General features: G+C 55.4%; 1 protein-coding gene across 2 annotated transcripts; it reads left to right on the forward strand.

Moving 5' to 3' along the window:
- Positions 1–14,768, forward strand: DBH (dopamine beta-hydroxylase). 2 transcript variants are annotated; one of them, XM_069031478.1, is made up of 12 exons: positions 1–432; positions 2,515–2,661; positions 3,950–4,207; positions 5,585–5,761; positions 6,541–6,643; positions 7,845–8,011; positions 8,714–8,857; positions 8,950–8,988; positions 9,820–9,879; positions 10,536–10,663; positions 11,121–11,280; positions 13,662–14,768. In XM_069031478.1, exons 1-12 carry the CDS (start codon positions 1–3, stop codon positions 13,794–13,796), a joined length of 1,950 nt encoding a protein of 649 aa, XP_068887579.1. In that variant the 3' UTR covers positions 13,797–14,768. The 2 variants fall into 2 exon arrangements, with proteins under 2 accessions (XP_068887579.1, XP_068887580.1); XM_069031479.1 differs by lacking the exon at positions 13,662–14,768 and adding an exon at positions 12,772–13,110 and having other exon boundaries at positions 99–432.
- Positions 14,769–14,783: the final 15 nt, after the last annotated feature.

Consider the following 14,783-nt stretch of genomic DNA (forward strand, 5'->3'; position numbering starts at 1 on the left):
ATGCAATTAAAGAGTATCACTCACCCGGCTTGCCCAGAAGGGCCAGCACATAAATGGGCACGGCCAGGCGCCAGGTGCCGTCCTGGCAGGATGCAGAGCTCCAGGAGCAAGCCCTGCTCCTGCCCCAGCCTCAAGCTGCGGGAGGTGGCATCCATGTACTTCACCATGGTGGCGGCATTCCTGGTCATCCTGGTGGTGGCTCTGCAGGGCTCGGCGCCCCGAGAGAGTGATTTCCCCTACAAGGTGCCTCTGGATCCCCAGGGGCTGCTGGAGCTCTCCTGGAATGTCAGCTATCCCGAGCAAGCCGTGCATTTCCAGCTCCTCGTCAGGGAGCTGCAGTTCGGGATCCTCTTCGGGATGTCGGACAGGGGCGAGTTTGAGAACGCCGACCTGGCCGTGCTCTGGAGCGATGGGCACAACTCCTACTTTGGGGTGAGTCACTTGTGTGCTTGCATGGAGGCTTTTGGGGTTCCCCCCCTGCGGGTGAACCTGGCTCGTGGTTTGGTAGAGTGGGGTACAGGGCACGGCACGCGCTGGACCAGCCTCACTGCTCTGGGTCCAGCAGGTCTTGGGGGTTTCTACCCCAGAGGAACCCACAGATGAAGTGGTTTGACACAGGGATTAACCCAAAAGAGAAAAGAATGAACACAGCAGCACATCAGCAAGGCTGAGGGACCCAGGAGCTGGATGTGTCTGCTGTGTTCAGCTGCAAAGGCACACACAGAGGGTGCACCAACACCCTGCTCCACTCGTGCGCTGCTGTCAGTCACATTAAAAATTAACCACAGCTCCCATTAATGGCTCCGAGACAGGGCAAAAGTCACCAGGCAGGGAGGCTGCTCCTGCCAGCAGGAAGCACCCGGCTGAGAGTTGCCTCCAGAGGGATCAGTGGGATAACAGGGCAGCCTGGGATGCTGTCAGGAAGTAAAGGTGCAAATGTATTTGGGTGAGATGTAAATGGGAGTGGGGGGAAAACTCATTTCCAGTTGTTTGCTATTGCTGCTGCTGCAAACTCCATCCTTCCTGCCACTGGCTGTCTGTTGGGTTCCTCTTTGGGTTGTTTTCCCACCCCTGGGCTCTCCAGCCCTATCCCCAGCCCACCACGTTGGGCTGATTGCACTTGTGCTCGGCTGAAGAAAGCAATTCCCATTTTTCCCCATGTGAGGCTTTCCAGTAAGTTAAATTTTACCTCTCTGCTTACTTCAAATTAGCCATAAAAGACATTCCTTTGCAATCAGCCGCAATGTGATCCGCAGTGTAACGAAAGCATGAAAAGAGAGGTTTATTATCTGTGCTGTTTTCCTGCTAATTACCAGCCTTTCAGGGTCTGTGGTGGCCCAAATGCTCCAGGATTTCACAGCACCCTGTTAAGAAAACATAAAGGATCATTTCTAATCTGCCTTCGTGTGCTCGCCCAAAGACAAACAGCCCTGAATGAAACACCCGGCAGCGCTCGGGTTTTCTCTTTCACCGAACAGCATCCTGCAAGGAGATCTCAATAAATCTTCCCAGCCCTGGTTTTCTCCCTCCCAGCAGCTTTTCTTCTGGAGAAGCGTGTCGGCTGTTAAAAAGATCCAAATTCGCTCAGCCCCCCCATGTACTACGAGATTAACTTGCGCTCCATATTCCTACGAAAACAAATGTCATGCGAGCTCCACGGAGCTGGTTTCCCTCTCCCCCTCTAAGGACAATATGTTCTGGAAATATGACTCTATAGTTCTGGCTGAAATGATGCCAAGTTGCTTTATCCTCTATCTTCTGGCTTTTCCTCTCAAGATAAGAGAACCAGTGCCACTTGTGTACGTACAGCCAGCTACTTCCTGGGTACCTTTTCTGAGTAAGCAAGAGAGACCCACAGGAGAAACAAAAGATCAAAGAAACAACCCTGTTCAAATCCAAATTATCACAGGATTTTATGCTCCAAACCTTCAAATCCTGAGGCACAGGAATAACCTACTGCTTTGCTTCTTGGGGTGGCTTTGTCACCATCCTCTACAATGAGTGGTGCTGGGCTGCCAGAACAATCTCACCACAAAAAATTAAGGATTTTGCAGAGGGGCTGCAATTTCTAGGGCTGACATTATGCCCCAGGAAGGGTCTGATCTTAAATTGTGGGAGGCTGGTTTATGCCAAGGGTTTTGGAGAGCCCATCACCCCCTTCCACAGGGTCCCCCCGAGACAAACACACCCAAAATGCAGCACAATCTGGTGCAACACCTTCATGTGTCCCTGGAGGCTTTCCTCCCTCCCTTCCCGACCCTTCCCCCCTCACATCTCACCTTGTAAAGGTCTTTCTGCAGACTCTTACTGCTGGGTCAGGTATTTCACAGGTCTGCCTGAGCACCAGGGATCCTGTGGCAGAGGCCATTCCAGCATGGATCTGCCCAGGGAATGCATGGAGCAACCAAAGCACAGGCTTCCTCCAGCTCTGGGATGCTGAGGGCGGACAGGAGGAGAACCTGTGGTACCTCTGGAGGTACCTCCTGGCTGAGCAGGCTGCTCTTTCTCTCGCAGGATGCCTGGAGCGATGCCAAGGGGCAGCTCCACATGGATTCCCAGCAGGACTACCAGCTCCTCGGGGCTCGCAGGGCTCCTGAGGGGCTCTACCTCCTCTTCAGAAGAGCCTTCAGCACCTGTGACCCCAAGGACTACCTGATAGAGGTATGGCATTGCCCTCACCCCTCCATGGCACCTCCCAGCCCCATCCCAGCCCTGGGGCACGGCTCCAAACCCATCCCGCAGGGTTGTGCCTGGCTGTGGGCACAGCATCAGGTGTTGGTGCTGTGTGAGGCAGAGAGGAAGTGAGCTGCAGATGTCAGCCCTGGGCCATGAGTAATGTTTGGCACCATCTATTCACAACCCCTCCAAAAGCTCTCTGAAGTGTAGCTTTTAGCTCGTTTGCATCACTGAACATGCGTTGGGTCTATATAAATCCCTCCTGCATCACTCTGCTCGGCAGTCTGGAGCCAACTGTTGGGAGTGTTACGAAGAGGGGTTGGTGTATCAACAGGAGGCAGAGAGGAGGGTTGTGACAGGAGCTGGGACAAAGGGACAGCAAACAGAAGTGCTGCTCCCTGCTCCTGTGTGGCTCGGTGACATCACCCCGGCTCTGCATCCACCACTCCCCTGCGAGCTGGGATTTGGGGGAAACTTTCCCAGTGGGGGATGTCAAACAGCTCAGGGTCTCAGCCACAGGCCCTGGCTGCAGGCAGGAATCTGTGCGAGGCTCATCTCACATGAAAGCCTTTGTGGGCAGGATATTTTAGAGCCAACGTGGGCACAGAGTGTCCTCGAGTTTTTGCTGCTGGTGTTCAAAAGCTTGTCTTGTGGTGAGAAGTGTCTGCCGTCTGCCAAAACACTGAGAGCCCTGGAGGGAAAAATCTCTGTGTGCGAATCAGGAAAACACTCGCTGGTCTTTCTTCTCTGATCCTTTAGGAAGAGATTATTCTCTTTTTCCTTTCTCTCTTATCTCCTGTCCAGAGCTCTCTGCGTTCTTGTTGGCAGTAGACTTTTTCAGCAGAGCTTCTTGTGGGACTTTTCCCCTGAAAAGAACCTGGGAGAAAAGGAAGGATTTTCAGGGAGAAGTTTTGTTTCTGCTGTGGCTCCCCAGGCCATTGCTGGGCTGCAGGGTGGGATGAGCCCTGCACTGATGGGTTTGTACCAGCCTGGAGCTCCTGAGGAGCTCTGAAGGAGCAGAGAGGATGTGTTACCCTCATGGGATTGATGCTACCTGGGGAAAACTTTTCAGACTTTCCCACCTGGTAGGGAATCCTCAGTGACCACATCAGCCGGAGAAATACCTTGGAATCCCCAGTTTTCCTGGGACAGCACAGCAAAGTGAGCTGCTGGAGCAGTCAGGCTGGGGTCACAACACCCATTTCTGGGTTGAGGTCACCAATGGTCCATGCAGCTCCTGAAAACCACCTGACATATTCTGCTCTCGCTTCAGGATGGCACCGTGCACCTGATCTACGGGATCCTGGAGGAGCCAGTGCACTCCCTGCAAGCCATCAACATCTCTGCCCTCCACGGGGGGCTGCAGAGGGTGCAGCTGCTCAAGCCCAACGTCAGCATCCCTGAGCTGCCCAGTGACATGAAGACCATGGAGATAACGGCCCCAAATGTTGTCATTCCCAGCCAGGAGACGACCTACTGGTGTTACATGGCAGAGCTCCCAGCAGGCTTCCCCAAACACCACATTATCATGGTAAGAGGAGAAGGGGGCAGGGCAGTAATTGTGCTCACATCCTGCAAATGCCATGTCACAGGGAGGCTTTCAGACCCAGACAACTTTCCAAACAACATCTTCCAGGCCCACCCCAGCAGTCAGTAGCATCCTCATGTCTCCTAGAGTGTCTCAGCAGGAGTGGCCAGGAGGTCTCTTCCCAGCTGGCACATCCAGCAGGTTCCAGGGCAGGCTCAGAGCTGACTCCCTGCGGAAGGGATGGACCCACAGCAGGATTTTGGCGCACAGAGAGCCATGAGGAGCATACAAACATGGGAAACAAAGGAGCAGGGCTGGTGAGAGCAGGGCAGAGTGAGCCAGGATGGGAACTGGCTCCTAAAAGATGAGGCAATGACCGAAAATAAGAGAGTTACAGACATAAATGCAACTTGTGGGCATTGCCCAGACGCGTTGCTTGGGCCACCTCCTGAAAGGAGAGGCAGAAACCTGCTGGTAACCCTGAGGAAAGGAGGAGCTGCTGGGAGAGCACCCAGCAGGTGTGGGGGTGGCTCAGGAGGTGACCTGGCACATCCAGAGTCAAACCCACGCCGCGGGGAGAAGGAAAACCTTCAGACACTGGAGCTGCAGCGAGCGCTCAGTGGTTTCGAGGGGAGAGACGGCGCTGCAAAGGAAGGCTCAGAAGGAGGATTTTCTCTCTAACAGATGGTGTGAAGTGAATCATCTGTGTGTGAGCACAAAGTGTGTAACTCCTGATACCTTCCCGCTGCTGCAGATCACTTCTACAGCTGGCACTTTTAGCCAGAGCTGTTCCTCAGGCTTGAGTCACTCTCTCTACCCCAAATTCCCCTCCCCGTGCCCCAAGCAGCTGTTGGATAGAAACAAAACCCAAGAGCTGCAGGCAGAGCTACAACAACAACACTGTCAGGACTCTCTTAGGGAAAAGCAACATCCCCAGGGCCACCTCAGCCCTGCAAAACTGGTGAAGGACTCAATCATCACAAAACAGACCAAGATCTTCTGCTGATCCCCGTCTGTTGCTGGGGAAAGGATGAGCTGGTTCTCTGTGGGTTCTGGTGGGCTCTGGGTTGGTCCCTAAGCTAGCCAAGAAACTAAATGTTTCCCCAACTGACCTAATGCTCCTTGGGCACTAATAACATGTGGGTCCCCCTTTGGAGCACCCAGATGCCTAACTCTGGCACAACCTCCTCTTGGGAGCCAAAATATGAGCTGAAAGCTCTTGGCCCTTGGTGCCTCATGTCCAGAGCAACCTTCACTCCCTGTCCTGCATCAGAAGCCGGTGCCAGGTCACAGACATTCCTGCCCTGGCTCCTCACGGAGCCTGCAGGCCCCAGGGATGGGCTCTCAGCGTGTCCTCTCCTTCTGGGACCTGCTTTGCAGTACGAGCCAGTGGTCACGGCGGGCAACGAGGCTCTCGTCCACCACATGGAGGTTTTCCAGTGCGCGGCCGAGTTCGACAGCTTCCCCCACTACAACGGGCCCTGCGATTCCAAGATGAAGCCAGACCGGCTCAACTACTGCAGGCACGTGCTGGCAGCCTGGGCCATGGGGGCACAGGTGGGTGTGACAAGGGACACGTCCCCCTGGGTGACAACTGCCCTTCCCAATCCCATTGCCCTGCAGGGGCTGCCCTCACCCTGTTCTCTGCTGGGGTTTGGCTTCAGCCCCGTCTGACCATCCCAGCCCTGTCTGACCATCCCAGCCCCGTCTGACCTTCCCAGCCCCATCTGACCATCCCAGCCCTGTCTGACCTTCCCAGCCCCATCTGACCATCCCAGCCCCATCTGACCATCCCAGCCCTCTCTGACCATCCCAGCCCCGTCTGACCATCCCAGCCCTCTCTGACCATCCCAGCCCCGTCTGACCATCCCAGCCCCTCCCAGGTGTGTCTGATTTCCCAGCTCACCCCAGCCCTCCTCCTCTTTGGTGCCATAAATCAGTGGGGTGGGACACTGGAACAGCTGCCCAGGGAATGGGCATGGCCCCAAGCCTGAGAGAGCTCAAGGAGGCTTTGGAAAATGCTCTCAGGCACTTGTGGGATTCCCAGGGCTGTCCTGTGCAGCCAGGAGTTGGACTTTGAGGATCCTTGTGGGTTCCTTGCAAGTCAGGGTATTCTGTGCTTCTGTGACGGTACTCAGGTGTTGTGTCACTGCATCTGGAATGAGAGAAGCTTTTGGAAGCAAGAGCAGCTCTCCAAGCACAACCAAGGGCCCAAGTCATGTCCCTCAGCCCATGGTGTGGGGCAGGATTATCCCCACACATTCCCTTGGGCTTTTCAGCCTTGATCCCAGGAAACCACCCCGCTGCTTCCCTAACACCCTCCCTTCTGCTTCCAGGCTTTCTACTACCCTGAAGAAGCAGGTCTTGCCTTTGGTGGCCCAGGCTCCTCCAGATATTTACGCCTGGAGATCCATTACCACAATCCCCTGGTGTTCAAAGGTGAGGGGCTGGGTGGTGCTGCCCACTGCCTTCCCTGTTAGACCATGGCAGGAGAGCTGGGGGAATTCCAGGGAAGGACTGACACCTTCTGGGGAGCCCTCTGGCCTAAGTCGTGGCCCTGTCCTCAACTTTGTGGAGAGCTGACGGTCCAGATCTGTCCCTGCAGGAAGAATACATTGAATTGCCACCTTTTCTGGTCTCAGCAAAGTCATCCTCACTGAAGGCTGACAAGTGCATGCCCAGAGGTGGGGAAGGATGCTTGGGAAAGGAGCCTGCAGGCAGAAAACTGCCCCTGCAGAGTTCCTGCAGGGATGTGATCCAGGGCAACACCAGCATTGAGCTGGGCTGTCTCAGGGGTCCCCCCAGTTTCCACACATGGTGGTGGGGCTGGCTCTGAGCTCAGAGCAAGAGTGACAGCGGTGCCAAGGCACCAGAGAGACCAGGCTGGCTGAGGAGGGGGGGATGTGAATGTTGTTTTCCTGTTCTCCCGCTTCGATAACATTGTCAGGAGACACATTGGAAAAAAAAAGAAGGATTCCAAACAACCCAGTTTCTTCATTACCATAAAAACAAGCAGCTTCTTGACTACCCAAGTATATTTTTAGGAGGCCAGAGCATATGTACTGTGGATCAGTCATAGCATATTCGGCAACTCGAGAAGAAACACGGCTATAAATACGGAGTTCACGTCTTCCATCATTTAGCTGCTTTTTTCTGTTAACCAATAGTGTCTCCCCCGTTATTCTTATCCCTGGGTGGGCTCCAGCCTGGAGACAGGGAGTCCAGAGCTGGCCTGAACCCCTCCTGATCTACTGACCCTGCTCTTTCCCTTTGCCTGCATGGCCTTTTGGGATTTTGGGATGTGCCTGTTAAAGAAGCTGCAATGAGCCTCACCCCTGAGGGAGTTCTCCTAAGCACCCCATGCTCTGTCCTGCTGCTTTGGCCTCCCCAAAGGCAGCCCTTACCTCACTCTCTTGGGACCATTCAGCCTCAGGTCAGTGCCCTCGCCAGGGAACCATCTGGGGCCACTCACGAAGACTCGCACGAAAATCTGTAGGATTTAAAACAGTTTCAAGCAGATGAAGGACGCTGTGAGCGAGACGCTCCCCACAGCAGCACAGCATCGTTTTTCACCTGTCTGTGTTTTTCACCTTTTGACCTTGTCCCTGCAGTGACCTGTCCTTGTCCTCTGGTCCCCCAGGTCGCCGTGACTCCTCGGGGATCCGGCTGTACTACACGGCCACCCTGCGTCCCTACGACGCCGGAATCATGGAGCTGGGCTTGGTGTACACACCAGTGATGGCCATTCCCCCTGGAGAGGATAACTTCATCCTCACAGGGTACTGCACTGATAAATGCACCCAGCTGGTGAGTGCTGTCCCCTCCAACCTGGCTGCACCTCAGAGGAGAAAAGTTGCCCGTGGTTTTTCCCAAGTCCCAGGCAGCACCAATCTCCGGGCTCCCAATTCCAAGTTTTAAACTCACCGTGAGGTAGTGCTGGAAAGAAAAATCTGCTGTGTACAATAAACAGAGAGCAGCTGGTTGGGATGCGCTGAATCCCCCTGGAAGCAGCTCTCCTGGGGAGCCATCTGCTCCAGCTCCCCGGGGTACCATTCCCATAAAACTCACTGCCGAGCTGGCCGTGTCCCAGTGGTGCTTTCCCTCCCAGGGATGGCAAAATTGGCTCCTGCTTCCAGGGAGCTTGCCAAGAGCTCTCTTGAAGATGGTTCCAAAGGGCCCACCTTGCTCTCTCAGGGAAGTTTTGGTGTGTGTTTTTGTAGGGCCTACCCACAAGGAATCATTTGTGCCACCACTAACGAGGGCAGGGAAGGAATCAGGATCTGGCTCAGCTGCTCCTGCTGCCCTGGAGCATTGGTTTGGCAGCAATGAGGCTCTGTCCCGTGGCAAGGAGCTCACTGAGATGCTTTTCCAGGGGTACAGTGATCCCCTAAACCCCATGTGAGAGCCAGAACAGGGACAGCGAGTTCCCAGCACACAGCAAGGGGATGTGAGGGAGGGGAGAAGGACAGGGCTGGGCACCAAGGCTTGAGCTGTCCTTCCTTCCCCCAGGCTCTGCCCGCTGCTGGCATCCGCATCTTCGCCTCCCAGCTCCACACGCACCTGGCAGGGAGGAAAGTGGTGACGGTGCTGTCCCGGGACGGGAGGGAGCGGCAGGTTGTGAACGCTGACGGGCACTACAGCCCTCACTTCCAGGTACAGGGGGCTGCAGGGGCACTGGGGGGGCCCGGCTGGATGGCACAGTGCCACAGCATTGCTCTGATGTGTCCCCTTCCCTCCCCTCCCAGGAGATCCGCATGCTGAAGGAGGTGGTCGCAGTTTTCCCGGTGAGTTGCTCCAAAAACCGTTCTCAAACAGCACATCCTGATCCCATGGCCCTGAGTCCCCTGCCTCCTTCCATCACCCTCTCCCATCTGGGGACTCCCAGGGGGGCTGCGGGACTGAGGGTCCCTGGGTCATATCTGCCATCTCCACGCAGATTCTTTGGGGACACCGGGCCCCCTCTCATATGGCACAGAATTGGTGTGTGGGCAGCCAGGAGCTAAATTAAGCTCCTAATTCAGCTGGGCTTCGTCTGGCAGAGGGAGGCTCCTCAGGGGGTGAGGCTGAACCATGGTGGTGCCCCTTCTCCTTGCTTGATGGAAGGAGAGGAAGAGATTCAGCATCAGAGTGGGAGTGGGTGGGAAAACAGGGGTGGTGCCCCAGGGCTCTTCAGATGGGGAAGGACCTGGCTGCAAAGCTGAAGGCACCTCCTGGAGCTGCCGTGCCTCACGAGGCCGCTCAAAACACTCAGCACCCACTGGAACCATGCCCAGGGCTGTGCCCTGGGGTGTCCCCGTGGTCCCCAGCAGCGACTGTGGCAGGGAGGCTGTTGTGCCATCAAGTCAGCTCCAGATCTGGCACTTCAAACTGTTGCTAAAGTGCAATTTTTAAGGTGTTTTCAACCCTGCAGAAATTCTTAAAAAGCGAGGAAAGCAGGAAACACCATCCCTGGGATGCAGCCCTGGGGAATCTCTGCAGGGGATGCAGGTTTACCAAGGGCTCCTGTGGGGCTGCAGGCGGTGCTGGTGGGCAAACAGGCTCCTGATATGGGGAGCAGGGATTTCTATGTGGCACACTCCCCAATCCCTAAATTTTCCTGTGTTTGAACCCCCCAGGGCGATGAACTCATCACCACGTGCACGTACAACACCGAGGACCGGAGCAGAGCCACCGTGGTGAGTGCAGGGGCAGCTCCCCTGCCTTTGTGGGGCACCCCAGGGTGGGCACCTGCATGAAGCCAGGCTGAAACACAGCCAGAAGCAAAGGGAGGGTGGGAAGAAGGGAACTCACAAGGCTCTGCTGCCTGCAGCGGGGATGTGAAGGTGCTAATTGTGAAGTAGCATGTGTCACTCTAATTCCCATCACAAACTGTTCCACCAGGGATTAATTGTAATTAAAGAGAAGTGGCATTTTTTGACAGTGCATGTTATTTCCTTACATAGGCAGTGAAAAAAAAAATAAAAGAGCCTGTCAGAGGTACCATCAACAGGGACAAGGCTAAATATAGCAGAGGGATTATAGGAAATCTGCATTTTAATGTAAACCACACGGTCTAGCCTGCAAGTCTGTCCTTGCACAGAGGGCAGACACGCAGAGAGCTGCCCGTGCCATGCACCTGAAGGGGTGTGAATACCCTTCTCTATCTCTATCATCTCTATCTCTATCTCTCTAGATATCCAGATACCAAGATATAGAGAATAGATAGAGATTATAGATGTAGATCCGTGTGAGTGTGCACACAGGGGTGTGAGCTCTGTGCCCTGCTGCCCTCCCTGCCCCTGTGCAACCCCAGCCAGACCCCGCTTCCATCACCTTCCTGCCTGTGCCACAGGGAGGGTTTGGCATCCTGGAAGAGATGTGTGTGAACTACGTGCACTACTACCCCCAGACCCAGCTGGAGCTGTGCAAAAGTGCCGTGGATCCGGGCTACCTGCACCGGTACTTCAACCTTGTGAACAGGTAAAGAGCCCCTGCACAGCGGGGCTGGGGGGACAGGGAGCACTGGTAAAAAAGCCAAACCCAGGGTTTTGAGGATGTCTGTGTTGTGAGAGCCACCAGGAAGGGAGAGCAATCCCGGGGAGGGACTTGTCAGCAAGAGTCAGTGTGTGACCAAGTGTGTAAATGCAAAATATTCCTTATAACCCAAGGCAGACACCAAGGATCCACGCCACAGGAGGAGGCTGCAGCCCATCCACCCATGAGGAGAGGGGAGATGCTGACCTTGCACAGGGTGTCCTACCCATGGGCTGGTCCCAAATCCTGCCCTGCAGGTGCTGGCTGCTCCAGGCTCTCCCTGTGCCCAGCGCCGACCTCGGAGCCATTCCAGGTCACTGCTCAGGCAGGGAGGAATTAGTCACACCCAGCGCTGCAAGGGGACAGCACTGCTGGGTTTCAGCGTGGCCTTTCTCCCACCCAGGTTTAACGACGAGGAGATCTGCATGTGCCCACAGGTCTCTGTCCCACAGCAGTTTTACTCCATCCCCTGGAACACGTTCAACAGGGATGTGCTGAAATCCCTCTACGGCTTTGCTCCCATCTCCATGCACTGCAACAAATCCTCCGCCGTCCGGTTCCCGGTAGGTACAGCCTGACTCCCAAAGCTTCCCGACAAAATTCCCAGATGTAGGGTCAGGTCTGCGGTGCTCAGGACACATCCAAAGCCAGCAGGCTCAGGGCAGGGGGCTGGAGCTGCCAGGAAATCGCTGGCATCAGCAGGACACGGAGCCCAGCCCAGCCCTGTGCTCAGACAATACATCTGGAGCCCACCGTGGATGCTTCCAGCCAGATCCAATTAGGAGATGCATTTGCATAAAGTGATTTGGAGGCTGCTTTTGCTGAGTGTTAAAGTAGGGCCAGATCCAAGGAGAAACGTGAGGTGGTTTTTAGGATTTTGGCAAATCACCCCAGGTCCCAGCAGAGCGAGCTCATTACGCACAGCATCTGTGCAGCCCCAAACGTGGTGATCCAGCAAAAGGGGAAGGATAAAGGACGGGGAGGTCTTTAAAATAAAACCAGGCCCAGTGATGAGGGACATGATGATGATGGTGATGAAGATTTAAAACCACTGCTGGCATCAGCTTCCAATGCCATTTATCAGTGTAATAAATTTGGATGGTATCTTGTTCCTGGATCCAGTGCTGTCCACTGCAGCACAGGAGGATGCTGAGCTGGATTGAAGGGATGACCATCAGCTTTCTGCCACAGTAAATTCCCTTTAGCAGAGTTTCACTCTGGAGTGGGCAGAAACCTTTCCAGTTTTCTGGAACTGGAGATCTGGCATCTCTCAGCCATGCAGAGCTTTGCTGCAGGGACAGAAGCAGTGCAGAAGTTTTGTGCAGCAGCAGAATTATGAGTCAAACCTCTTGATTTATGACCCAGACAACTCCCTTGATTTCAGAGAGGTCTGGGGAGCTGTCAGGAAGGGACTCGAGCAGAGCAGAGCTGATGCTGGCATGAAGTGGGTCACGAGCATTGCAGCGAGGGCGAAGGAGCCTCTGCTCCGCTGGTGTTTCAGAGCGAGCCCGACTTGGAGACATCTCATTTATTCCATACTGTTTCTGCCAAGAGAAAAGCACCAGCTTCTAATTAAGCTCAGGTTTTTGCAGTTCAGTGATCCCAAATCTGATGATTTCTGGAAGGAACTGAGTGCTGTTAATTATCGAGCCAAATCTCAAGGTAACACTTGTGAGCGGCAGCGGGGATGGTGCCGTCCCCAAGTCCCCAGCACCCGCAAGGGCTTGCAGTAAACTCTCTCTGTTCAGATTTCCACTCAAAGGCACTGAAAACAACAACTATCAAGACACTCCACATGTCTTTGATCTCTCCAAAAAGCAGGCTCTGGGTTCGGGATGTATCAGCAGGGCAGACGCCGCAGCAGATGGGCTCAGGGCTGGAGCCGAGCCCTGGAGCAGGAGCACCCTAAAGATGCTTAACTGCTCCCCTAAGCCATAAGGGCACAGGAAAGGAGTTGTTTCTCCAGCTGGTGCTCCCCTGCAATGCTGTCCCCTCACTGGTCACTCCCCATGAGCTTTGGAAAGGTCCCTCCATCCCACTCCATCTTTCCCCAGGGTTTTCCTGCTGCTGGTGCGGGCTCTGGCCCTTTTTGCTTGACATACCAGGAAAAACTTCAGCTGAAAACATAAATTCCACTTTCATCTCGCTGATGACTCATGGCTCTACCTCTCCTCTCCAGACCTCCCTCCTCCTGCTCACGCTGAGGCTCAGCCTCTCGCTGACATTTCCGCACGAACACGCAGCCGGCAGCCGAACCGGAGCATCACCGCCCCGCAGCTGAGCCCCCCGTGCCCTCCCAGCTCCTGCCCACGTCTCCACCGGCCACCAGGCCAGGCCAACATCACATCTGAGTTAGATCCTGCTCAGCAGGCTCAGCCCCAGGCACTGCCTGCGCCTGGCAGGTTGCTCTTTGCAGGGAGCATCCCCAAAGACGAGGTGCCTCCACAGATGCACAGAGCTGGGGGGATTTGTCCTGGCCGTGGTCACCACGAGCCCTGATGGCTGTGACAGCCCTTCCCCAGCTCTGCTCCATGGCCCCTCAGCCAGGCTGCTGCATCCTTCCTGCTCCACGGGCACATCCATGCTGGAAATTCCAGCCAGTATCTGGTAGGGAGCATTTTCCAGAGCATGGTGGGCCTGTGGGACTCCCTGGTTTGATCTGTCTCCACCTGATTTGGCAGGTAACAATTTTTGGGGTGGAAACACCCCAGCTGGAATGGGTTTGTGGAACGTGGAGCACCTCAGACGTCTGCACCGCCAAGGGGGTGTGTAGGTGCTTCTGCACTAGGAATAATTAGTGATGCCTCTTGAGAAAACACCCAGATTTGGGCTAAAACCACCTCAAACATTAAAGCTCACGTCATTTCTCCGAGCAGGCAGAAACACCGAGCCTCCAAGCACCTGCAGGCCCGCCGTGGTCTCACAGCGCTGATCTCTCTTGCAGGGCGAGTGGGAGAAGCAGCCGCTCCCCAGCATCACCGGGAGGCTGCCGGAGCCCGTCCCTCACTGCCCGCCCGCCCCGGGGGCTCAGCCTGCTGCCCCCGTGCCCCTGAACCTGGGCCAGCTCCGGAGGGTCTGACACAGTGCTGCCAGCAGGACGGGAAGCGCCTCCAGGCGGGAGCATCCAAGGGGAACATCCCGTTGCGCTGCCCACGCCGCGATGCCAGCCGGTGTCCTGGCCCAGCCTCCGGAGGGGGCTCGGGCTCATGAGCCGGGGTTCAGAAAGTCCTCCGGGGATGGGAAGCGCTATATTTAGTGTGTTATTAGCAATCCTGGCTCTGAGTAATGCTGCTTCCCACCCCCGGAATAATAACAGCGAGGTTTGCTATTGTGCCGAGCCCGGAGCGGGGGAAAGGAGCTTGTTTTCCAGGAGGGAAACTGAGGCACGGAGCAAAGGAATGCGTGGGAGCAGCATAAAAGCCTTGCCGGTGCCCCACGGTCCCGTCTAGCTCAGGATGGCTCCACAGGTGCTCCCCCACACTGGCAGCTGTGGCAGGGATGGATGGATGGGAGGACGGAGGGATGCAGGGGTGCCACAACACCCACCCAGCACTCCCCTCCCTCCCGCGGGGACTGCAGCTCCCCACCACACTCCCTCCCCCACTCCTCCATGCTCGGGATTATTTTCTTCGGATGCCACCAGATGCCAGTGGCTGGGACCAAGTGATGCCTCTAGGATGGGGTTTAGGAAAGGGGAGGGGGGGAGGGGGAATGACAAATCTTTTGTCAGGAAAAATTGCTCCATTAAATAACTAAATGTAAAATAAATTGCTTTTTGCTGTTGAGGTCCAAAGGGAGAACACTCAGGAGGAGCAGAGGAGAGGCTGGAGGTGCTGCAGGAGAACCCATGTCCATCCCAGCTTGGTGCCTGTCCTTGCTGCCCTGGGACAGGTGGGATTGAGGCCAGGTGGCCCCCAAAATCACCTTCCCAGCCACCTCAGGTGTAAGGGAAATCTCAAATCAGAGCACTGCACATCAGAAAGGATTTTTGAAAGCAAAACTTGATGTTCCAGGCACAGAGTGGATGCCTGGCTTGGCAGGGAGGCAGAATGCTCCTTCCCTCAGA

Source organism: Aphelocoma coerulescens, chromosome 17 (assembly GCF_041296385.1).
Source record: "Aphelocoma coerulescens isolate FSJ_1873_10779 chromosome 17, UR_Acoe_1.0, whole genome shotgun sequence".
Classification (NCBI taxonomy): Eukaryota; Metazoa; Chordata; class Aves; order Passeriformes; family Corvidae; genus Aphelocoma; species Aphelocoma coerulescens.

Coding starts and splice junctions, on each gene's coding strand:
- DBH (XM_069031478.1), top strand. CDS start 1: ATGCAATTAAAGAGTATCACTCACCCGGCTTGCCCAGAAGGGCCAGCA. Junction 9,880..10,535: donor ACCGGAGCAGAGCCACCGTG/GTGAGTGCAGGG, acceptor CCTGTGCCACAG/GGAGGGTTTGGCATCCTGGA. Junction 11,281..13,661: donor CCTCCGCCGTCCGGTTCCCG/GTAGGTACAGCC, acceptor TCTCTCTTGCAG/GGCGAGTGGGAGAAGCAGCC.